Source organism: Chaetura pelagica, unplaced genomic scaffold, assembly GCF_000747805.2.
Source record: "Chaetura pelagica isolate M959 unplaced genomic scaffold, ChaPel_1.0 scaffold142, whole genome shotgun sequence".
Lineage (NCBI taxonomy): Eukaryota > Metazoa > Chordata > Aves > Apodiformes > Apodidae > Chaetura > Chaetura pelagica.
In genome coordinates, this window is record NW_009952973.1 from 12,829,477 (window position 1) to 12,854,269 (window position 24,793).

At 38.0% G+C, this 24,793-nt stretch overlaps 1 protein-coding gene across 2 annotated transcripts in view; it reads left to right on the top strand.

Moving 5' to 3' along the window:
- Positions 1–24,363, top strand: part of TENM3 (teneurin transmembrane protein 3) — a 320,216-nt gene extending 295,853 nt beyond the window's left edge. For both annotated transcript variants that reach the window (XM_009995957.1, XM_009995958.1), the window contains 6 exons: positions 6,975–7,150; positions 7,861–8,096; positions 12,904–13,200; positions 15,116–16,727; positions 19,337–19,467; positions 22,781–24,363. In XM_009995957.1, the coding sequence (XP_009994259.1) occupies positions 6,975–7,150; positions 7,861–8,096; positions 12,904–13,200; positions 15,116–16,727; positions 19,337–19,467; positions 22,781–23,536 (3,208 nt within the window). In that variant the 3' untranslated portion in view covers positions 23,537–24,363. The remainder of the gene's footprint in view (positions 1–6,974; positions 7,151–7,860; positions 8,097–12,903; positions 13,201–15,115; positions 16,728–19,336; positions 19,468–22,780) is intronic.
- Positions 24,364–24,793: the final 430 nt, after the last annotated feature.

Sequence of the window (24,793 nt, forward strand, 5' to 3'; positions counted from 1 at the left end):
ATCTGTCATGCAAAGTAATATATACACCAACATTTCTTTAATTTGAAAGGCCATACTCTGGTATTTATATCGACAAGGCACACAGTTTATTTGTACAGTAATAGATGAGCTAAGAAGGAGGCAGGGGCAGGGGTGGGTGGAAGGGGAAGTGACACAGAAACAAACCAGCACCCTCAGGGAGCCCTGAGATGAAAGTCACCATGTGCAGGAAGCTACTGCAGGGCAGGAGCTCACTCTATACCCGGGCAAAAATCAGAGTCCACCCCCTGCAGATCCCACAGGGCTTGGGGGCAGTGAATTCTCATTAGAGGGAAGTTGAAATGCAGGGGATGATTGTCAAGGTCTTGTAGATAAACGCCTGGCTACTGTAATTTAGTCTAGTCTTCTTAAAGACAAGCCCCCTTCAATCGGTCTTGAATTGACAGCACTCAGTTCAAAAGGGTACATGCTACTGAGGAGCATCCCCAGCCCTGGAAATCCAGAACACACCTCATTTAAGCCACGCTGCCTTCACCCCACTGCTCCCAGTACAATCCTTCCCCTGACACATACACCAGAGGTGTTCTTCGTGCTCTTCAGAAAGCACCATTATCATTAATGGTATTTTTGTGAAGATTCTTATGCACTTAGGGTATGTCAGAAATGCTTATGAAAGAATTCTGTGGTTTGTGAATCCTAATGAGAACATACTTGGCAGTTGCATACCACAGCAAGCAGCAGTGTGGGAGAACTGCAGTGCCATAGAGCAATGAGTTTGGCAGTCTTCTGGCAAAATGTAAAGTGAATCTGGCATAAGAAATCCATGTATTGATTCTTTCACTGCAAAGCATTGCTCCCCACAAATACTTGTCTCTGGAAGTCATTTTGGATTAGGCTGTGGAGGTGGTCAATCTTACTGCAGCATAAGCATTGAACTTAGGCTTGTTTGCCTGCTTGTGCAATGAAGTGGAAAATGAGCATCAAAAACTTCCAGTATGGAAGGGAGTGAGCTGTCGCAAGGGGAGGTGTCGATTCATTTCTTCAAGCTCCCTTTCCAACAGACACATTTCCTGCAGTGATTTTCATTTAGAGTGTGCCTGTTGTTTTGCAGATGAGTTATGGCTGTCAGGAATGGCCTATTTAGGTGAATTGTTCATGTGTCTAGTGTGGTGAATGCCAGTTTACAAAAAAAGACCGAAAACTATCCTTTTAACGTTATGACAAAATAGTCACACAAAAAGGACGCCTCAAAAGCTGCAGTTCTAAAAGCAGAAGGTGAGAAGAGAAATTGTCAATCACTTTCCAGCTGAGAAAATCTCTTCATTAAACCTGGGCTGAAAAATTCATCCTGACCATGTTGCTAAGTTAAAAGACCATTACCTGAATTATTTAACCAGCTGTGCAAACAGTTGCATAAGACTCTCCTAGATGAAAATGGGATAAAGACCCTTTCTCCCTAGAAGGCAGCCATCAGAGAAATGAACAGGAAAAGCAAGCCCACTGCTCAAATTCAAGCTTGGGTTGTTTGACACTTGGTTTAACAGGACAGCGAAATGTAGCTGATACTAATTAATACCTTTACTGCCCTTCCAGCATCTGTGGTTTTGTGAGTTGGTATTTTCTGCCCAAATTCTATTTAAAAAAAACAGATAAATTACTGTCCAAAAGTGGACTTTGGGCTGCAGTTCACTTTATGTCCTTCCTAGAATGACTCCTAGACATATTTTCTGTAATTCCTATTCATCAACTCTTTTCTTAGAGCTAGGCACAGCGGAAAGGGAGAAGGAAGAGGAAAGAGAAAAGGAAATGGAGGAGAGGAAAAAGGAGTAGAGAAGGAGGGAAATGGAAAAGAAGAGGAAGAAGCTTTTTTCCCCATATATTTAAAATTCTGGAAGACTGGAGAGAATTTTGAATTTTTTCTCATGCTTAACAGATAAGAACAAAAGAAAAATTATACCCTTCTTAGACAACAGTCAAGTTTAAAAAAAATCAATCTGCTTGTCATAATTTACAAGCCTAATGACATACATCAAATTGTCATGTATGACACATTTGCTTCCTTCTTGTTAGGCAAAACCAAACAATATTAGCAAGACACACAGCTGCCTTATAGTTTTTTATTTTTTTTATTTTTTTAATCTATCTGTTGTATTTCAAAAGAAAGTTATAGTTTAATAGTTTGGGGTTCCTGATATATTTGTACTGTGAATTCACAAGAAAGATGCTAAATCTTTCAAGATGTCAGATACACTGTGTGGAAACAGAGAAATATGTGAATATGGTATTTCAGTTAATACGATTTTGTTAAAGACAGGTTATAAATGAGTAGCTATTAATCCACTGAAATATCTCAATGAAACTAAAGAAAAAATGTCAGCAGAAAAAAGGAGAAATAATTTGTCAATCTATGCATCTGTAGATTAATTTCCCTTTTTTCATTCTTAGCAGGCTCATTCAGTCACTCCACACAAATAAAAAGCAAAAATGCATATAAAAATGAGAAAAGCAACTCAGAAATTAAGTAAAGGGGGAAAAACAGCAAATTTCATTATGTTGAACTTCAGTCTTTCCACTCTTAACAACCCACACAATGGTTAAGAATGATCAGAACTAAAGCTCCCAGTAAGGTGCTGACCCCTATTTTAAATCAGTGGAGGAGAGGAGAGCTCCATGTGGGTGATGGAAAGATAATGAAAGTGATGTTATAAAAACTGTATTTTTTTTTTTCCTTTAGATCAGCAAGATAACTTGTTGTTACAGGTTTAGCAATGCAGCCACCTATCAAGGTGGGTTCCCTTTATTGTAGTTTTCCAACTGTGGATTCACTCTTTGGGAGGGACTAAACTTCCAGTATGCTACGGGAGGCTGAATACAAGTGAAATAACATATTTGCAAACCCACACTCTTTAACATTAAAGGTACTGGTCCTCTATGTAAATATTAACTTATTGGCCTCAATAAGCTGAAGGAGATATTTCATTGCCAGGTTAGGACAGATTTCTCAGTATGCATAAGCACAGTGAGTATATGCTAACCATGATATATAAGGCTGCCAATGAATAGTTTGAAAGCAGCACATAATGTGCACATTTTTTAGCCACTCTTGATAATTCGAGGTGCAAGGAGAAAATGCCTGGTGAGTGAGAATGTAACAGTAATTTTCGTTTTACTGTCAAAATTATACATGTCTGTATTATGAAATGCATTCATGCTTCATATCTCTATTACAGTATCCCAACTAATAGTATAATCTGTAACCAGTCTTTAAAGAAATAAATAATACACATTTGCACCATATGTCTTGTTATCTGAAATGTGCAGGAACCAGCATGCCTTGCTTTTCAACCTCACATGTTTACAGTAGGAAATAAATCATTTTTTTTTAAAGTGACAATTTATTTTGTTAAGAGTGTGCTGCAGAGGTCTGTGGAAAAACAGTATCAGTCATAAGTTAGCAATTGGCTTTAGCAGCAAACTTTACTACACACTTCATTTCTACAGCTCCCTCTTTTATGTTGAAGTAATTTCTGAAATAAAACATTAATAATGCTCTGCAACTTGAAGTTGAGCTAAATGTGTTCTGAACTAAAATACAATGGACATGAGAAGCAAGTCAGAAATAAAGAAAGTAGGGCATTTCCATCTGTGACAAGGCTTACAGGGAAGTAATCACTGCAAAGTGAAGTGTCCTACATAGACTGGAACAGAAAATGGTTTGGGAAGGAATGTAATTAAAACTGAAGGAGATGAACAAGAGAAGAGAGACTTCCAGCAGGTGAGGAGCAAAAGGTCAAGAATTCGGGAAGCTGATAATCATTATCTCTGAGAAATTTTCACTGAAGAAGGACAGAACTATCTAGCAGTGGCAGATCATCCTAAAGAAGAAAAATAATTTGATCTAAGGGGAACTTCAGCTAGTGGTGGTGGCAGCTGCCCTTGCTGCTGTCTTCTGTAGTTAATGACCAAATATAAAGATTGTTATCTTAATGCTTATGGAAATGAGTTGAGGGGATTTATGGACATGAGGTCATGCCCAGTGAGCAAGTTTCTGTTCCAGATTATTGAAAAGATAATATGCAACTTGCTCTTGAGGAACTGAAGAGGTTGGCTGAATGGCTTTGCTGTGCAGCCTGGCATAGAAAGATCAGAGGGCTCTGCAGTAACACATGTGCCTGAGCTTGTGTTTGGATGAAAAGATTAAAGAGGCTGTGAAATGACAAATATAGGTGCTCGCCCTCTAGATGTTAGATCTCACTCCTTTTAGGGCAATTTCAATATTAGAACACTAGGCAGATAAAAGAAGTCTCTCAGTCTAAAACTGGCAATCTGGAATGAATAAATTCACCTTGGCAGCAGAATGTAGGGATATTTGCATGTAATAATGGCAGAGGAATGCCCAAAGGTATGAGTGATGTTGCTGTGCTGAGCATTGATAAGGCTTTCATTGTGGACAAAAAGATATCAAATATAAAGTAAGTTTAGTGTTCAATGTGCTGTGAACAAAATTAAGGACGCACGTTACAATCCATCATAAAATTGAATATGTAGTAAATTGCAGAAAGACCTATTCTCCTCCTTCTGTTTTGTTCCTGGCTATAAAAGTATGCAAAATCCTATTCCTTTCGCATCGCAGTCACATCTTTTTTCTTGCACTAGGACGCCTGAGCCAAACAATCACAGCTTTTAAGATACTTTCAGCTTTATAGTATTGTTTTAAAGATCATTAATGGTGTAGTATGATTTTTTGCTGATCTTTTGTTCTCCCCCACTGTAATAATATTAGCTGTTTATCTCAGGTTCATTATATGCTTTCATGTATTTGTGAAAGAAGAAAGCAGTTCAGGAACTACAGGCACAGTCTAAAAATAATAATGTGGATTCAAAAATGCATAAAACAAGAATTGTGATGTTAGCTGTACTGAATGCTACTGATGTGTAGCATTTTCCAGCTCAAGTGGTATACTAAGAATGATGCTAATTTTATTAGAAATACTGTGATTCAAAGGGTAAAAAGTTCTTACAGGGAAATCTTACCTTCTGCAGCTTTAGGTAAGCATTGTTTGACATTAAGATCAGTACTTGGCTACTGGAATCAACAGACGCAAGTAATTCCCAACAAAATAATTTTATACCCTTTTCAAACATAAAGTGGAAAATAGAAAAGGACACTAATTGGACAATATACGTTCCCCTGGAAGCTGCAAAGGCAAGTTGGGCATGAAAAGAAAGTAAGTTTACAGACTGAGGAATGAGAGTGAAGGTCATGAAGAGGTCAACAGTCACATTCATGCACAAGGAACTTTGGTGTGTTTGTTTCAGTCTCCTGCATAAATGCAGTATCTCAGCTTGCCAATTCCAATATGTGAAAAAGACCAAATTTAGGGCTAGAAACGCTCTGGAGGAAACTCCATTATCTTGAAATATACTTAACTTCAAAAAAATAAGTTTCTCCACTTGATTTCCCTGACTTGCAGTATAGTTTCTGATTTTTAAACATTCTTTTATTTTTCCTGTTGCTAAGTGAAAGTCTTATATAAACAAAGGAAATCAACTGTGTTAAAAGGATGGAAATGACTGTATGCAAAAAGCTGTCAAATTTACAGAGTAAGCAAACTGGAAAATACATTTCCTAACCTAATCCTTTCAGTTACAGCAATGCTGTGCTGTTCTCATGCTGTTCAGAAAGTTAGTGTGTTGTGGGTTAAAACTGTTTAGAATGAATGTTTCCAATTTAAGAGTTTCTGTAGCCTCAGTGATATGCTTGGAGCTTTTTGGGGAGTTGTGGTTTGGTGGGGAGTTTTGGTTTTGCCTTTCTTTCCAAAAAGGAGCAATTTTAACGATAATAGCAAGCACGAAATGTCTAGCTTACTGTGAGGACCTGCAGGATCATGTTCTAGTTACTTTAAGAGACTAAATCTTCCTTCCACTACACAGTCAAAGGAAAGAGATGGAAAACTCCTGAGAGCAAACAGGTCATATGTAGGCTAAATCACCCTTTGGCTCTTTGTTTCTCTTTCTTGCCGGTACAGGCAGACTATATTTCTAAACAAGGAGCCTGTCAAACACCTTGGCTGATGAATTCAGGCTGTAATACTGGAAGAGCTAAACTTAAAAGCAGTTTTATGACCCGAGGCTCATATAATGCTTTACATCTCTATACTGTGACCACAATGCATTTTTGGATGTGAGCATGGTCTCAGGTCTTGTACCAACGGAGTATAACTAACACAACATAGGAAAAGACATGGTTTTGGCATCATCTGCTTCAGTTACATAAATTGTATCTACCTATTCATATTAAACAAATATGTACCTGGTGGTTTAAAGAAACATCAGCAGAGCCAGGGAAAAAAGCATGTCCTACATAGCTTATGCCACAATTCTCAAGCTATGATCTGCAGACAGCTAGCAAGTTATATATGCTAGCTGTTCTGATTTCCAGCTACAAGCGGCTTAAGTAGATTAAATATTGTTCCAGATTATTTCTCTTAATAATACAAAGGATGTTAAGCACTCAGGAACAGGAGGGCAGGTGGTCTCCATAATCATTGAATAGGTAAGGCCCAAGATACCCTTTTTATTAAAAAATGTGAGGATTCCTACAACAGCAGTAAAATATCGTCCAATAATAGGGAGTGAGTACAGAATTCTATGGAATTCAGCACCAACAAATATTCTTCCTTTGAAATGGTAAATTAGATGTGCAGCAGGATCTGGTCACACTTCAAAGAATAATATGCAGAGCTGAAGATCCATCTGTTTGCTCTTGCTATCACCACAGAGCCTCCTGTATGTTAAGTAGTTTTTGACGACTTCAAAGCATGTTTGAAGTCTTTGCTGTGCCTATCCCATGCACAAAAAAGCAAACATGCCTTAACAATATGAATAGCTGATATTTTTGTTCATTTTACTTGTAAATGAAAATAATTTGTTCCCGCTATGTATCATTCTGGATTCTTTTTTTTTTTCTTCTTCTTTTTCTTTTTTTCTTTTAGCTACGATAGTGAGGGCCGTCTAACAAATGTTACATTCCCAACTGGAGTTGTCACTAACCTTCATGGAGAAATGGAAAGGGCCATTACAGTGGACATTGAGTCATCCAGCAGAGAGGAAGATGTCAGCATCACTTCCAACTTATCATCAATTGATTCTTTCTATACCATGGTTCAAGGTACTGTGAACAAAAAACTTCTCAGCGGATACTGATCTGAGAACAGTTTTCTTATGGTACAGGCAGCTCAAATTGGATATGTTAGAGAGAAACCTCAGAGGCATAGTGTTTTGAGGAAGGGGTGATACATACATGATTTTGTACAAATACAGAAATAACTGTTCAGGGAAAAAAGGAATTGCAATAAAAGTAGAATGAAATGTTTTTTCTAACCAAATAGCTTTTGTAAACCACTATGGGAAGTAGTCAGAAAACCTACTTTGCATTAAGGAGGAATCTTGGAAAGGAGAGAGAAAAGGATTGAAAGGGAAATAGGTGCAGAAATAGCATGCAGTGAGATTTTAGCTTTTAAAGAGCATGTGATGTCCTTGCAGCCGCATCCTCCCAAAAGCCCATAGTCACAGGATACTTAAAATTAGGCCAAAAATGCCCAGTGACACACCAGAAAATGTGTGTTGCCACTCCAAAGGATTTGCTCTGTGGGTGGAATTTTCTTAAATGCTTAAGCAACTTTTAAGATAGGTCCCAAAGGCATTTGTGCTCTCATATGATACGGATATTCTTACCAGTCTCACCCTTGGTGCTTATTACCATTGGATCAGTTACGTAAAATCAAGATGTTATATTCTCATATTGCTTAAAGTTTGCAGGACAAAAACAGACTCTTAACCCATGTAGGTAACTCGTGCTTCTCTTTTTTGCCATTTCAGATCAGTTGAGAAATAGTTACCAGATTGGTTATGATGGCTCGCTGAGAATTCTGTATGCCAGCGGCCTGGATTCACACTACCAGACAGAGCCTCACGTGTTGGCTGGCACTGCCAACCCAACAGTGGCAAAGAGAAACATGACCCTCCCAGGGGAGAACGGGCAGAACCTGGTGGAGTGGCGGTTCCGGAAGGAGCAAGCCCAGGGAAAAGTCAACGTGTTCGGCCGAAAGCTTCGGGTAAGGATACAAGCATGCATGGTATCTGCTGCATTTTCAGTAGCTGAAAGGAAGTGTAAATACATTCCTGTAGGCATTGCCTTCCGTGGAATATTTACTGTAGGCAAGCTTACTGTAGAGCTGGAAGTACTTGCTTTTTTTACTTCACTTACTGTTTTTTTTTTTCCTTACCAATTGCTCTTTTCTGTGGACTTTAAACTGTTGGTTTTAGTCTAGAATATATTGGAATTAATCGGGATAAAATAATAATTTTCTGCTTTCCTTCACTGTTTTTGTTTCTGGTACTGAATTCACACACCTATTTTTGTGTGTTTTAAATTTGTCTACCATAAGTTAGCACAATCCTAGGATTTTCTTCCTTTTTTTTTTTTCATTTTAAATAGAAACTGTACTCATTTCTGGTAGAAAGGATTTAACTGTTTGTGCATCTGTATGGCATATTCCTCTAACTTAAATCTTTACCATTTTGTTGGCATTTCTTTTTCCCATATAGGGGCTGAGATATAAGTAGGAAGCATACTATTATTTATTACAGCCATTTGGTAAAGACAACATAGATTAAGCATTTCAAATTGAGTTGCCAGGATACCATTTCAAGACCACATCAGCGGTCTGACTTACTGTTAGAACTGAGCTCAGGTTTTTTAAAATAAGGCCTAGGCAGTATATCATTTTAAGGTAAGTAATTTCAGGCCACTTGACTTCTAAGAGGTAACACACCATATTAAATCTTAAAATATTTTATATCTTTCTTTGGGACAAGAAGGGAATGTTCTCATGCACCTTGTATTCCTCTCTACCCCTTGCTCTGCAAGAATAATGGATTTTTTCCAAGAAGAAAGAATTATTACACACAGTAGCTGCTGCTTAAGAACAACATGCTTGCACCTAGCTATGGCAGCTGTCTTACATGGATAAGGAAAAGGAAGTGATGCTTCTGGAGCTCATCCTTGGAGCTCATTGACATTTCATCACATAGCACAGTAGGATAATACACCTGTTAATTTGTGGAAGAAGCCCAAGAGAAAATAAAATAACCATATCAATGGCATTTGGTTTTGGCAGTGAAACAAACCGCCATGAGTCCAATTCTCAAAAGCAAAGCAAAATTTTGGCATTCACAATTGCAGAGGAGGCAAAAGAAATGTCATGTAGAACTTTAACTTGGAAGAGTTAACAAGAAAAAAAGGAACAGCAGAGAAGAAGGAAAGATTTAACAAAATGGAGGGGAAAGGGAAGATTATAGATTAGGATAAGACATGAGTAGTTAAAAGTGTATATACAAATGGGAGAGGTAGGGCAGGTGGGGAATATGGGCTAGTAAGAGAAAAACGCTTTAAAAAAAATAACTAAACTTGTCAGCAAGAGAAAAAAAGGAAGGTTTTTTATTTATAAGGAAAGATATTACAGAAATGTCACGCAGGGGTGGGTGGGGGTATGTATGAAAATAGAGGAAGAAAACAATAGAAAGAAGAAAAGAATAACTTAGGGAGCTCATAATTTCCATTTACAGATATGTCCATAATTTTTTTCTACAAAGAAGACAAGTGTAGACAAAACAACACTGACAAAATGTATTCCCAGTAAATATACTCATATATATGACACCTTTCACTGTGTGACATACATGCAGTATCCAACACTGCAAAGTACACTTTCAAGTACTGTCTTGGTTTTCTGTCTTGTATTAGTTCTAACCACTACTAGTTGTCTTTATAAAGAAATTAGTAAGGAATTATGTCACCATCCCTCAGCTAAATAATCCTCTGCCAATCACTTTTGTTCAAACTTCTTTGGTATTTGTTCAGTAAGCTAGTTTTGTCCCTGGACCTATATATTTGATCCATAGGCTGGCCTTTGGCAGAGATCCTGACAATTGTCTACATGAAGGAGCCTTTTTAGGGCATTTGTATTGAGGACAGACAGACCTACTCTCACAAGGTGTTCAAATAAAGGAACTTGTATGACCTGGGTCTCAGGGTTGCACCCAGAGTAGACAGGTAACACACACAGGGGACCTCACAGGCAGTTTGCTCTGCTTTCTCCTGAGACCTGACATGCTCCAAGGTCTGCAGAGGTCCCCACTTTTCACATTACCTCTTGAATCTCTCTGTAAGGCACTTCTACTCCTAATGGGGGAATTACAGTTAGATTTCATGCTTGTCATTGGAAAGAAATAGGTGGACAACTAAATTACTGAAATGTAGCAGGAGAGTAGGTGGGGACTGTCAAGAGACTCAGTTTTGTGTCGTTAAGTGTTTCTTCACTGAACATTTCCTGAATTTTTATCATAATATTTCAAATACATTTGTAGTGTGATTGTCTTAGACAATAAAAATGTTCAAGTGTTGCTGTAAAAACATTCTGGTAGCGAAGCTGTTGTTAAGAAATGCTTCTGTTGAAGGCAGTACTTTAGCTGACGAGTTATTCTGGCTGCATACTGTCCAACTGAAGAACCTTTATCACCAAAACCTAATGTTAATATAATTGCCATCTACATTGCAAGATAATGCAAGCACAGCCAAAATCTCACCAAAAGCTCACATCTGAAAGCAAGTGCTCTGTCAGCAGAACGTGGAAGCATGAATCTAGCTGGAGAAAGATGCATTTCCTTTCTTTCCCCTCATATCCTGCCCTTACACAGACCAGACAGAGGGAAAGTGAGAAGGCAAGGGATGTTATTATCCCATTTAGCAGATAAAACAGTGAGACAGCCAGATTAAGTACTTTGCTGTAATGTACACCGGAAGGATGTGCTTAGCCAAGAAATTAACCACAATTGCTTGGACATCTGCCTTAATCATAAAACCACCCTTCCCTCTTCGCCAATTCAGAAATGAGAAGTGCCCATTCACACTTCAGTGTCTAAGCCTGAGAGGTAGACAAGAACATTAATAAAAAACATAATTAAATGTAAAATAAGGAAGTGAAGATAGAGAGAAAGGGAGGAAACAAAATCAGAGGAATAAAACTGGCAGGGAGATGCAGAGATGAGTGCAGCCACGTGCGGATGAAACTGAGAAATAGAAACCAGAGATAACAAGACTGAAGAGTGAATTTAGGCAAATGAGAGAAGATTAGATGTTGGGAAATTTAAACAGAAACTACCTGAAAACAAAGAAGTCCAAAAAAATAAAAAAAGAAGGTGAATAGGAATGCTTCATACTTAAGTTTAACCTATTTCTAAAATCAGTCTTGTAGTGTTAATTTTTCAAAGTATATTTAAATAACAATGGATGGCTCATTAAACAGGTAAAGTAGCTATTCTGCATCTGCTAGGCTTTATGTTCCTTACTTAGAAGATTTACTTGAAAATATTGGTTTTGCTCCTAAATTAACAGTGCAGATTGTTCTCATTATTTCATATTAAAACAGAGAAAATTAATGTAGACAGATGAAAGGTAAAAATTGTAGGATTTATTTTCCTAATCTGCCTATGACCTTTCACCAGCATTTTAATACCTTTTATGCCAGTAATAAAGTATCTAATTTATTTTGATCTTTTAGAAGCTTATCCGCTTCAGGGTATAAGTACCAACATCCATGATACACAGATTTTTAAATATGCAGCCCTCAAAAATGCAAAAATCCTTCAGCTATTTCTTTGGTTAGGATATCTCTTCTCTTGTTCTTTTCTGAATGTTACTTAGCTGCATTTCTTCACTTCCTTGTAATGTATGTATGAATTACCTGAATAGGAATTTTTTAAAAATTCTTCATACACATAGCTGTATGTCCATTTGTCTCCTGCTCTCCCTATGTTACCAACATACAGTGTTGAAAGCTTTTAGTTGTTTCAACCCCACCTGGAATAACTTTAAAAAGACACAGCAGACACAGAAACGGTTTGCGGATGAACAAGAAAACCTAGAGGCCTGTTTGAGAACACTGAAAAACAGTTCAATGCAGAGGGGGTACAGAGAAGTGTAAAGATACCCATGTGGGAGAAGAAAACGAGGCATTTTCCTGTCATAAATTCAAAAATAAGAGCTGATTCAATGAAACTGAAAATACTACACAGAAATCACTATCCACCACTATAGTTTACACATATAAATAATACAGTTTCAACATGAATGTGTCTAGGCTAAGACTTCATTTTCAAATTAACTAGGTAGAAACTTCAAAGGATTTGTAACTGTTTTTCAGTACTTCATTAGTCTCCCAGTCATTTATGGCTTTTAAGTGTTCAGGTAACTAGGTGAAAGACATAATCCTCTACTATGGATTTCAGCCTCATAAATATATTGCAGCAGTGGATGGCATGCAGAGTTAAACTTCTGTTTGAACCAGAAGGGGAAATCCTATGTTCTAAAAACTATTTTATCTTAGTGTGAAGATTTAACATGCTTTTGAAGATCTTAATTTTGTATTTACCATTCTGGAAAATGTTTGCTATTGAGAATCAGGATTTAGTTCATTCTTAGCATGATTGTTACGAAGCAGACAAGCGTACGCTTTGAATATGTTTTGACTATAATTTGCTAGCTATACTTCAGATTGCCTGCAGAAGTAGTTTGTTCGCTGAAGTGGCCCCATTTATTATATGTTTCCACTACACATCTTTCAGTGTTTTTCTAACAGTTGACAACAAATCCAACACAATCTCTTCATATAATGAGATCTTGTAAAGTAGATGCTAATATAGTGCCCTACATTTATGTCAAGAACTTGCTAAAATAATTTACACACAAAGCAAATCAATCACTGTAAATGGTATTTAAACAACAGCTAGCTTTGTGGAAATAATAGGTGGCTAGGATTTGAACAGCATGATTTATTGTGTCATTTTGTTTGCTTTAAAAAGGTTAATGGCAGGAACCTCCTTTCAGTTGACTTTGATCGAACCACAAAGACAGAAAAGATCTACGATGACCACCGTAAATTTCTGCTGAGGATTGCCTACGACACATCAGGGCACCCCACCCTGTGGCTACCAAGCAGCAAGCTGATGGCTGTCAATGTTACCTATTCATCCACAGGTCAAATAGGCAGCATACAGCGAGGGACAACTAGTGAAAAAATAGAGTATGATGGACAGGGAAGGATAGTGTCTAGAGTCTTCGCTGATGGGAAAACTTGGAGTTACACATATTTGGAAAAGGTAAAGAACACTCACGTTTTTAAAAAATACTTTTAATGTGCTGAAATTCTGCAGCATCTGACTGCTGCATACCAAGCAAAATCTGGTAGTGGAAGTGCATTTCAATTATTCCAAGTATCAACATGTGATTCCTCTGGGAGTGTTCTATATAATAGATATGTAATCTTGCTGTAGCTAATTGCTAGGAATTGATGGCTTTTTAAATTATTTAGGCCAGTGACTAACAAGAAACATCTGTATTTACCTTTTACCTTAACACTTAAAGTAACATTCAGGGACTAGATCTCTGCAGTGTAAATCAGTTGAAAATAATTTAGTTCTAAATTCTTCACTGTTGGTTTTTTTTTTCACTACCAAGAAAAGCTAGTTTCTAACAGCTGTCAATTTGTACTTGCTGTATGTTGTAGCAACAAAATAAACAATAGCCTTTATTATTAGATAATGATTGCCAAATTATAGCCCTTCCTCTAGAAATATCTGTGAAGATCCCCCTTGTGAGATCCCATGCCTGATAGGCAAAAAGAGAATCCGTTTATTTCTGGGGTTTAAAGATATGTCTCTTGATGCTGTTGCTCTGCAAATACTGTTTACTAATCATTGCAGGCATAAATTAATCAAGACCTATGATACATAATAGCCACACTTCAGAAAAATGTCAGAACAATTCTGAGTGACTCCTTTTGATACAAATAATGGAGCACTTGTTTTGCCTATATCTTAAAAGCTTAGAGGAGAATACAGTATTCAGGATCTCAGGCTACTTTTAATGTGCTGAAATTCTGCAGCATCTGACTGCTGCATACCAAGCAAAATCTGGTAGTGGAAGTGCATTTCAATTATTCCAAGTATCAACATGTGATTCCTCTGGGAGTGTTCTATATAATAGATATGTAATCTTGCTGTAGCTAATTGCTAGGAATTGATGGCTTTTTAAATTATTTAGGCCAGTGACTAACAAGAAACATCTGTATTTACCTTTTACCTTAACACTTAAAGTAACATTCAGGGACTAGATCTCTGCAGTGTAAATCAGTGAAAATAATTTAGTTCTAAATTCTTCACTGTTGGTTTTTTTTTTCACTACCAAGAAAAGCTAGTTTCTAACAGCTGTCAATTTGTACTTGCTGTATGTTGTAGCAACAAAATAAACAATAGCCTTTATTATTAGATAATGATTGCCAAATTATAGCCCTTCCTCTAGAAATATCTGTGAAGATCCCCCTTGTGAGATCCCATGCCTGATAGGCAAAAAGAGAATCCGTTTATTTCTGGGGTTTAAAGATATGTCTCTTGATGCTGTTGCTCTGCAAATACTGTTTACTAATCATTGCAGGCATAAATTAATCAAGACCTATGATACATAATAGCCACACTTCAGAAAAATGTCAGAACAATTCTGAGTGACTCCTTTTGATACAAATAATGGAGCACTTGTTTTGCCTATATCTTAAAAGCTTAGAGGAGAATACAGTATTCAGGATCTCAGGCTATTCAAATTCTTCAAAATCATCTCCAACTGTAGGGAAGAAATGGTGTCTCACATATGTTGTTCTCCTCATGAGTTAATGGCTCTAAGACAGTTTTACTTCTTCCCCTATTAAACGTGACTTATCTGAAACCATTGACAATCTGCTGTTTAGCTGTGAGTGCTTGATAAAAGAGTGATATAGTCATAACAAGCAGCAAATTATGAATGTGGAACTACTAATTACAGAACCCGTTACAATTAAGCATCCAAGTAAATTAGGAAGGGAGATGTTAACAACATGTAAGGTCAAGAATAACTCAGTTAAAGAGGAGATAATATTCTCAAGTGGGAATGTCACATTTTTGTGCAGAAATAGTATCGGTATATGGGGTGGGAGGGGGTACTCCACCATTTATCACATGGTAAAAATCTGTTCTTAATTTTCAGTCAATGGTTCTTCTGCTTCATAGCCAACGGCAGTATATCTTCGAATATGATCTGTTGGATCGGCTTTCTGCTGTCACCATGCCCAGCGTGGCTCGTCACACCATGAAGACTATCCGCTCCATTGGCTATTACCGGAATATATATAACCCCCCAGAAAGTAATGCTTCTGTTATAATGGACTACAATGAAGAAGGGCAGCTCCTCCAAACTGCTTTCCTGGGGACAAGCCGAAGAGTCTTATTCAAGTACAGGCGGCAGACCAAGCTCTCGGAAATATTATATGATACCACAAGAGTTAGTTTTACTTACGATGAGACAGCAGGAGTCCTGAAAACAGTAAACCTCCAGAGCGATGGTTTTATCTGCACGATTAGATACAGGCAAATTGGCCCATTGGTTGACAGGCAGATTTTCCGCTTTAGCGAGGACGGAATGGTAAATGCCCGATTTGACTACAGCTATGACAACAGCTTCAGAGTGACTAGCATGCAAGGTGTCATCAACGAAACCCCACTGCCTATCGATCTCTACCAGTTTGATGATATCTCTGGCAAAGTTGAACAATTTGGAAAATTTGGAGTTATATATTATGATATTAACCAGATCATTTCCACAGCTGTGATGACCTACACAAAACACTTTGATGCACATGGCCGCATAAAGGAAATCCAGTATGAAATATTTCGGTCATTAATGTATTGGATTACAATTCAGTACGATAATATGGGACGAGTGACAAAAAGAGAAATTAAGATTGGGCCATTTGCCAACACCACAAAATATGCTTATGAATATGATGTAGATGGTCAGCTCCAGACAGTCTATCTAAATGAGAAAATAATGTGGCGATACAACTATGACCTGAATGGCAACCTCCACTTGCTCAACCCCAGCAGTAGTGCCCGTTTGACGCCACTTCGCTATGACCTGAGAGACAGAATAACTCGACTTGGTGATGTTCAGTACCGCTTAGATGAAGATGGATTTCTGCGTCAGAGGGGTACTGAAATCTTTGAATACAGCTCAAAGGGCCTTCTTACTCGAGTTTATAGCAAAGGCAGTGGGTGGACAGTGATTTACCGTTACGATGGACTTGGACGACGAGTTTCCAGTAAAACTAGCCTTGGACAGCATCTCCAGTTTTTTTATGCAGACCTTACTTACCCAACCAGGATAACTCATGTATATAACCACTCAAGTTCTGAAATCACATCTCTTTACTATGATCTGCAAGGACACCTTTTTGCCATGGAAATTAGCAGTGGAGATGAGTTTTACATTGCATCAGACAATACGGGGACACCGCTGGCTGTTTTCAGTAGCAACGGTCTCATGCTTAAACAAATCCAATATACTGCTTATGGAGAGATCTATTTCGACTCTAACCTTGACTTCCAGCTGGTAATAGGATTTCATGGAGGCTTATATGACCCACTGACCAAGCTAGTCCACTTTGGAGAAAGAGATTATGACATACTGGCAGGCCGGTGGACAACACCTGATATAGAAATCTGGAAGAGAATTGGGAAGGATCCAGCTCCTTTTAATTTGTACATGTTTAGAAATAACAACCCAGCCAGTAAAATACACGATGTGAAGGATTATATCACAGGTAAAAGGTTACTTCAATCCAAGGCTGACTCCCACGCACTCAAAACCTTACCTTTCTATGTTCTCATGATCTGATTATCTGATCATCTGGGTTAGAGGCTGAGGATATTGTCTGGGGAGGGCTGGAGAAATTCTCAGGGAAGATAGTTCTTCAGAAAAGTACTTGGTGTTTAGAATCAGATCAACAAAGTGATTTTAGCTTGGGAGTGCTGGACCTATAGACATCCAGTTTTGACTTGGTGAAGTACCTAAATATGTCCTATTTGGAAAGGTTCTTTATGAGGAAGAATTAAGCACTTAACAATGAGAATAATTACAGCAAACATGCTTACCTGGAATAGTGAAATATATCTATAAAATATATCCACTAGCTGTCGGCATTGATTTAGGTAGCTGCATGTGAGATTAAAATCCACAGGCCATGATTAGCTTTCAGGTTTAGGTAACTAAAGCTAAACCTTGTGCCCTCCACAGTCCTTATGGTGCTTTAATATTGGACTGTTGACTCAAAAAGATCATTCAGAGCATCTCAGTATACAGAGGGGTTGGTTTTCCAAAGTACCTTCTGGAATACCAATGGAATACATCTCTTCCTTGCCTACTAACTGAACTGTAACACAAAAAAAGAGGAGCCCTAGGTTCTCCTTCCAGTACTGCAATGCATTACTCAGTGCTTCTATAATTCAAAAAAACCAACTCCTTGAGCAAGAGTTAAGAACCTCTCAACACCAATCATGAGAATCTCCTTACATGTGAATTAGAGTCAAACTTCTTCATGGCCCTAGGCTACTAAGCAGTACAAAGTGCATAGTCGTGGACCAAAAGACCAAAGAGAAGAGGGAGTGAGACTGTAAGGTAGCAAGGGCAGGCGGGGTCTTTCTATGACCAGTTTAACTCATTAATATGACAGCGGATATTTGCTGGTAGTTGGTTGATATTTACCAGGGTAAGTTTTTGCAAGGCTACTAATGTAATTTGTCTAAGAAAGCAAAGTCTGATAAGCTGCAAGGCCCACACAAAGTAATGAGTACATAGCCAGAAGCAGGGAAGGAGTATGATACAGAAAAAGCAGTGTGCATTTCTCTTTTAGCAACAAAAAAGCTGCTGACATGCCACTTTTTGCATAATGGCTTTCTTAAGGAACCTATATGCTTTTGTGGGTCTAGAGTTACTGATGTGTAGTGTCTTCCATTGTTCTACATTTTAAAAAAATGACTGCATGTCACTAGAAGTTTCTGAAAAATGCATTGGTCAGATACATTTGCATTTTCATATTTCCGTAGATGTAAATAATCTGAAATATTTTACACGTTGACAGACTACAGGAGGGGCTCAGCTCACTAACTCACAAGCTGTGAGAATGCCATTCAGAAAAAGCATCCTGGTAATCACATATTAATTTAACAAACAGCAGCTCTTAACAGGGTTGCTAATAGGCTGCTCAGGAGCAAGTGTAGTAGCAGAGCTTTGAATCTTTCCACTTTTAACTGCATGTGCTGCAGGGGATGCAGATGCAGTCAGATTCTTTGTGGCATTGGACATTATGCATTTAGTTCAAAAATTTCCCTCAAGATACAGTTTTAGTTCTTTTGTTAGTAACTTACGTACTCATAGAAGGTTATCATTGGAATGAATCATTTGCCTGACTGGCAGATTTATATGCAGAGCCTCATGAAGCATATCATTTATCTGGAAAGGTTAGAAAGTATTTTAAATATTCTTAATTCTTTTACCATTTTGAAAAACTTAGTTCCTTGTTTTTCTTATTTGGGGTTTTCTTAAATGAAAGTACTAGACTTGGTAAGGAGCACACTGCCAAATTCTGCAAAGGTTAGTATTTGTGAAAGATAGTGCAGAAAGACAGAAACAAGGTACAGCACCCGTCCTCGCCCAACAATTTTTAATTAATTAATTGTTTCTTCCCTAATTTATTTATTTTTAATAGAACATAAAATTTATCATAATGTGTTCTAATGCTAACTTAGTATCTCTTCTGCTTATTGATGCAAGTGTAATACATTTCATTAGCTTTTCATTTCATCGGTCCAACTTCATCTTGAAGAGGGGGAGATTTCTCTTGAATCAACATAAAATATCTGCCAAATAATTTAAAAGGTAATTGACCATATAGGTGTTATTTTGGAGATAGTTTGAAGACAGTACGTGTAACACATATATAAAAAAAGGTGCTCTGTGGTACTTTTTTTTTTTTTTTAATGATGATGAACATGCAGCATAGACCATTTTCAGTCTGGCCATGAAATACCAATTAGTTTAGGCTATATTAGAAGGAAATCTCATTTTAATTGTGCTCCTATAGTAGTTCTGGAAGTCACTGAGGCCTTCAGAATTGCTGAAACCTGCAATGTCTTTCAAATAAGCATAGGTCAACTTCAGGTTTTCTGCATAGGCTTGCTATGCTATGCTACCTGTAGCACAAATCTAAAATGATCCATATCAAAATGAAGAGTGTTGAAAAATTTTCATTTTACAGAAGGAAAGCAACTATGCAAAAAACTACTCTGTGTAAAAATTGTATTATTGGAAAATAGAGAACAATTCTGATATTTTTTTCTTTTTGGATTTTTTTTTTACACAATTCTCTTTCAGATGTTAACAGCTGGCTGGTGACATTCGGCTTCCATCTGCACAATGCTATTCCTGGCTTCCCTGTTCCAAAGTTTGATTTAACAGAACCATCTTATGAACTTGTGAAGAGCCAGCAATGGGAGGACATACCAGTAAGAAACAAAACTAAACGTACAAATAGAACAAGACAGAATGTTCCCTTCTATTCAGATTTTATTAGGCAGGAATCATCCTGACAGGGTTACTTGCTAAGTAAAATCTGAGCAGTGCTTTTCAAATCTCTAATTTTTACCTACTTCCAAAAGAATTTAAGGTATTACAGTGGTGTTTTTTCTTACAGATTTCCTAAGTTAGGTACCATTTTAAGTAAGCTTTTGTTTGCTTTCAGCAATAATAAAAATACATAAAGACAATAATCAATGAAAAGAAGTTTAAGAACCTTTAAAGATGTCTAAGTTTCCTAGGAGAAACTACAGATTAGATTTGTAGTAATACTCTGCCCAAAGGTAGAAACTGAACACTGAAGTAAAAAATAGGCTGTGAAATAAACAGAAGAACAGGTGATATAAATTATGCATACCAGGCACTACTACAATTTTATTTCTCTTTAATATTAACCATGTTTTATATGTAGAGATAAAATATTGAAAATGAAATTACCTGAGGTAAAACCCATTACATGACATAAAACCAAAACTCTAGGTGCTTTTAAAGTTCTTTGGAAGGAAAAAAAATGAACCTCAATCCTGAAAACCTACTACAGATTTAAGTGATGGAAGAAATAAATGTGGAAATTAAACTCTAAATCTGCTATTTAAGAACGCTGTATTTACAAATCAAACTTACTCAAAGATCAAAGACCAATGCCCTTGAAAATCCTGCAGTTCTCAGTTAAGAAGTGTTATGAGGCACTAAAATGGGTAATCCCATCATAAGCAGTCAAAACCATATCTTTTACAAGAATGATGATGGAGAACTTCACAAGATTAGAAGAGAATATGATCTCGAAGAACCTTACAATCTGATTTATACAAAAAAATCACTGAAAGGGTGGCCCAGCAGAAGGGACCATATGGAAGCTAATCTTGCATACATTAATTGACCTAATATATAAATTCTTCTTGAATAGCAGGGAAAGACCTTTGAGCACAGCATGAAAATACTGTCTGCCATGAACGGTAGAAACAGTGAAGGAGGAACACTGCAAGTACTCCAGGCAAGGTGCTTGCATCAGTTAAGAGACCAGTCATCAGGAATGACGTGAAGAACTATCAGAGGTTGTTTACTTAGATGTCAATGGCTAAAAAATGCGGTTATCCACTAACACAAGCAAAGGTGCATCAGGAAAAGAGTAAGTCTGGTCAAAGAGATGAGAGCAGACAGTTAGTTGTCAAACATCTTCAGGAGAGAGCTCAACAGTGTGAGGAATGCCAGGGGCATGTGACACGACAGAGAAAAGCAAAAGGAAAACAGATTTAAAATTTTCAGGTAGGAAGAAGCTGTGACTATAATATTCACTGTTAAACAAGCAAATGCAGCCAGAAGCCAGAAGTAAACACACAAACCGCTTAATATTTTGAAACAATCCAGAGTGAGTGAGCTTTACTGAGCTCCGAGGTTTTGCTTCAGAGCTCTGAGGATACATATTAAAAAGAAACTAAATTTGTCATTATGAAGTTTCTATAACATCTTGCTGCTCTCGCTGATGAGCATGCTATCTAAAATATACTTTAGCTTTCACACAGAATTTACAGCAGCTGAAAGCCATACTTGTTAGCAAGTGTAGACAGGAATCTGCCTCAAATAAGAAGAGCTGAGTCCAGTTCATAATTCCCTGAGGAACTGTGCCCTCTAGAAAACCACCCTTGTGGCAGAGGAGAGAAGCCTTTGCAAAACTTTTGCCAGGCTTTGATTAGTAGCAAGCCTGAATTATTAAGGTTGCAGGAGTCTGCTTGTTCTCCCACCCAGAAATTTGGGAAACAGGCTTTTGTCTCATTTGTCAGCAATGAATCAAGAGGGTTAAACAGTATTTTACTGAAGGGAGAAGGGGTCAACTAGAAGGTAAACTGGATCATCTACAGAAACTAAGTACTCCTTTTCAAAAGCACAGCCCAAGCATTTAAATCTTTGTTCCCTGCTGAGACAACTGCAGCTGTCTGCTCCCCACCTGTCAATACTAGTGCATTCACAGCTTGTAGCTGTTAATACTCAGGGTTAATACCCAGGGTTAGACAGGTGAGATGTGCCTATTCTGCAAGGTTTTAAGGTCTCACGCCAACTACAGTTGACTCCTTAATGTGAGCTGCCCTGCTATTTAGCCAGGCTAACCGTTCCTGCTAGCTGCTCCTGCCCTTGCAGCAGTTCTGGCTAACCACAGCAGCTACACTGGCAGGTCCTATTCCCCAGCTACTCTTTCTCTTTACCAAGAGTACATATGGCATACTGGGAGTACATATAACTCTTAACAGTCAAAATAAATTTCTTTAACAGCTTATCCTATCCTAGCTTTTCCATCCTGTGCTTTTGCACCTCTTATTTCCTCCCCTTTATAGCACAAGTACCTTTTCAACAAGAACACCCCAGATATGGTAAAACATTAAATATCAAGTGAGCCTGTTTTAGACTTGCTTGGTTCTTTGCATTCATTGCCCCTTGTCTTTGCCAGTTGTCAACAAAACACACTATTGGATTTATGACTGTACCCATCTGAAGTTCTGGAGGGAGAAGCTGCTTATCTCTTCTAGGCAGCACGCTGATATCTGGAGTGAAATAGAAGCTCATGCAACTGAATTGGCCACAGCCTTTTCACGCATCCCCTTCTATCAGTTTCTGCAAGAATTTGCAAAAGAGCATCAGTCCCCAGTATTCCACCTCAGTGCTCTGTACGGTTGTTCACTTCTCTTTTACTGTAAAGACTATCATTACAATTTGATTCCCCTCCTTACTTTAGCAGCATGAGGGGTAATGAGAGCCCCTCTGCAGTTTGGTCTCAAACTGCAGATACTTGAGAGACTGTCTCCTGACTTAGCATAAAGAAGGGCTTGTTCCTATTCTGAAGTGCAGCTTCATGTCCTGCAAATTTCATTACAATTTGGATGGACTCATGCTAGACAGGAATCCTAGTTGAACAAGCTCAGAGGATGACACTGTAGTAAGATAGCTCTTATCCACAGTAAATATTAGTATTGCAGTGATCTGTCTTTTGCAGCCCAGTTAATAGCCTTTGAAGGTAAATCTTATTTTTGTGCACATTCTCAGGGAGACAAAAATTACTGAACATTATCTAACAAAATAGTCCTGTAACTCAGCAGAACAAGTAGAATGTAGATTTAATTAACTCCTTGGCACTGTCAGTTGCAGCATATCCTGTTGTTGTCCATGGGCAACACACCAAGAAAGCCTGGCTGTTTGGCATGTAGAGGGCTACAGATGGCTGGTAAAATTTCTGTCTGTTCTTGTTTACAGCCAATTTCTGGAGTGCAACAACAAGTGGCGAGACAAGCAAAGGCTTTCCTTTCCCTGGGAAAGATGGCAGAAGTGCAGGTCAGCAGACGGAAATCCAGTGGAGAGAAGTCATGGCTGTGGTTTGCTACAGTGAAGTCTCTGATTGGGAAAGGGGTGATGCTTGCTGTCAATCAAGGCAAAGTGCAAACAAATGTGCTCAACATTGCAAATGAGGACTGCATAAAAGTGGCAGCCGTTCTGAACAACGCCTACTACCTAGAAAACTTGCATTTCACTGTTGAGGGAAAGGACACACACTATTTTATCAAGACCACCTCCCCTGAGAGTGATCTTGGGACACTGAGGCTGACAAGTGGGCGGAAGGCCCTGGAGAATGGCATCAATGTCACTGTTTCCCAGTCCACCACTGTGGTAAATGGCAGGACTCGTAGATTTGCTGATGTTGAAATGCAATATGGTGCTTTAGCACTTCACATCCGCTATGGCATGACACTTGATGAGGAAAAGGCCCGAATACTGGAGCAAGCCAGGCAAAGAGCTCTTTCCAGTGCCTGGGCCAGAGAACAACAGAGAGTAAGAGATGGAGAGGAAGGTGCCAGGTTGTGGACAGAAGGAGAAAAGAGGCAGTTGCTAAGTGCTGGAAAGGTACAAGGATACGATGGGTACTATGTACTCTCTGTGGAGCAATATCCAGAATTAGCAGACAGTGCTAACAATATACAGTTCCTCAGACAAAGCGAGATAGGAAAGAGGTAACACACTGGCTTAGCTCAGGCTGCCAAAGAGACTTTATCAGTGTCTTCTAAAAAGGAGACCAAACTGTTTTGCTGCATTACTACTTGAGCCTAAGCTTACATCTTTGCTCAGATTTTTTCTGTAGCACAATCTGAAGAGACTCTTGTTACGAAAAGAGCGCCTTCCAGGAGAATGGTACTTCTAATGACAAAACTTTTTTTTTTTTCTCAATGACCTTAAAGGTGATCTGCTTTAAAGAATATGTTTACATATGCATATCGCTGCACTCAAGTTGGACTGAAAAGTATTTAAAAAAAATTAGAAGAAAAAAAAAAAAGAAAAAGGCCTACAGATTTTGCAACAGGCTGTTCCTTTGAGGCACTGTATTTAATTAAGATACAGACTGATACAGTGTTTCCAAATATTACTGAATTGTTGACCTTTGCTTACGAGAAGTAGTCTCTTTCTCTTTTTCTCTCTTTCTCACTGCATAGGATGTGGCATATATCTGTTAATTTTAAAATTACTGTTTATAGACAACCCGACTGCTTTAAACTGTGCTGCTTTCTAAAAGGACATTGGCACAAGTGACTTATGCTACCATGTGAATTTAATAATGGATTTTACAATGCTAACATGGTTTGCCTTGGGGGGAAAATGGCAAGCAGAATCCTTGTTGCAGATAAGCAAAGGAAACCCTGATTTTTTTTGTAAATTATGTGAGACAAGTTGTTTATGGATTTTTATATGAATTACAATTTACTGTACATCAAATATTAGTCTCAGAGGAGTTAATTTATGTAAAGTGTTTAAAAAAGTTTATACTTAAAAATAAAATGATAAAAACATGTGCTGTGTGTGATTTTTTTAAAGAAAAAGGAATTGCACCTTTTATGTTATAGCTGTACAGTATAAAGGATTATATTGTAGAGATATAACAGTGATGACTTATGTCCAAAAGTGTTAATATTTTTGTATTAGGTTTAAAGCTGTGCATCTATCACTCTGCTGATAGGATGGGACACTCCAAAGTGGCTGGCAAAATTAGACCGCAGCTCTCTCCCCTCCCTTACCTCTCCTGTCACCCAGGCCAGTGCCACTTCATCAGTCATTGTTAGAAGGCACAGTAACCAAATAAGTCTTGTTTATTATGATGGAAGACTTTAATAGTTGGGTTTTCCTTGTCCTTTTCCAGCCCTAATGTAATAAATGGACATTTCTTCATACCAGGTGGGGTTTCTGTTGTTTTTTTAGAAGCTTTGTTTCACAATGGAGATA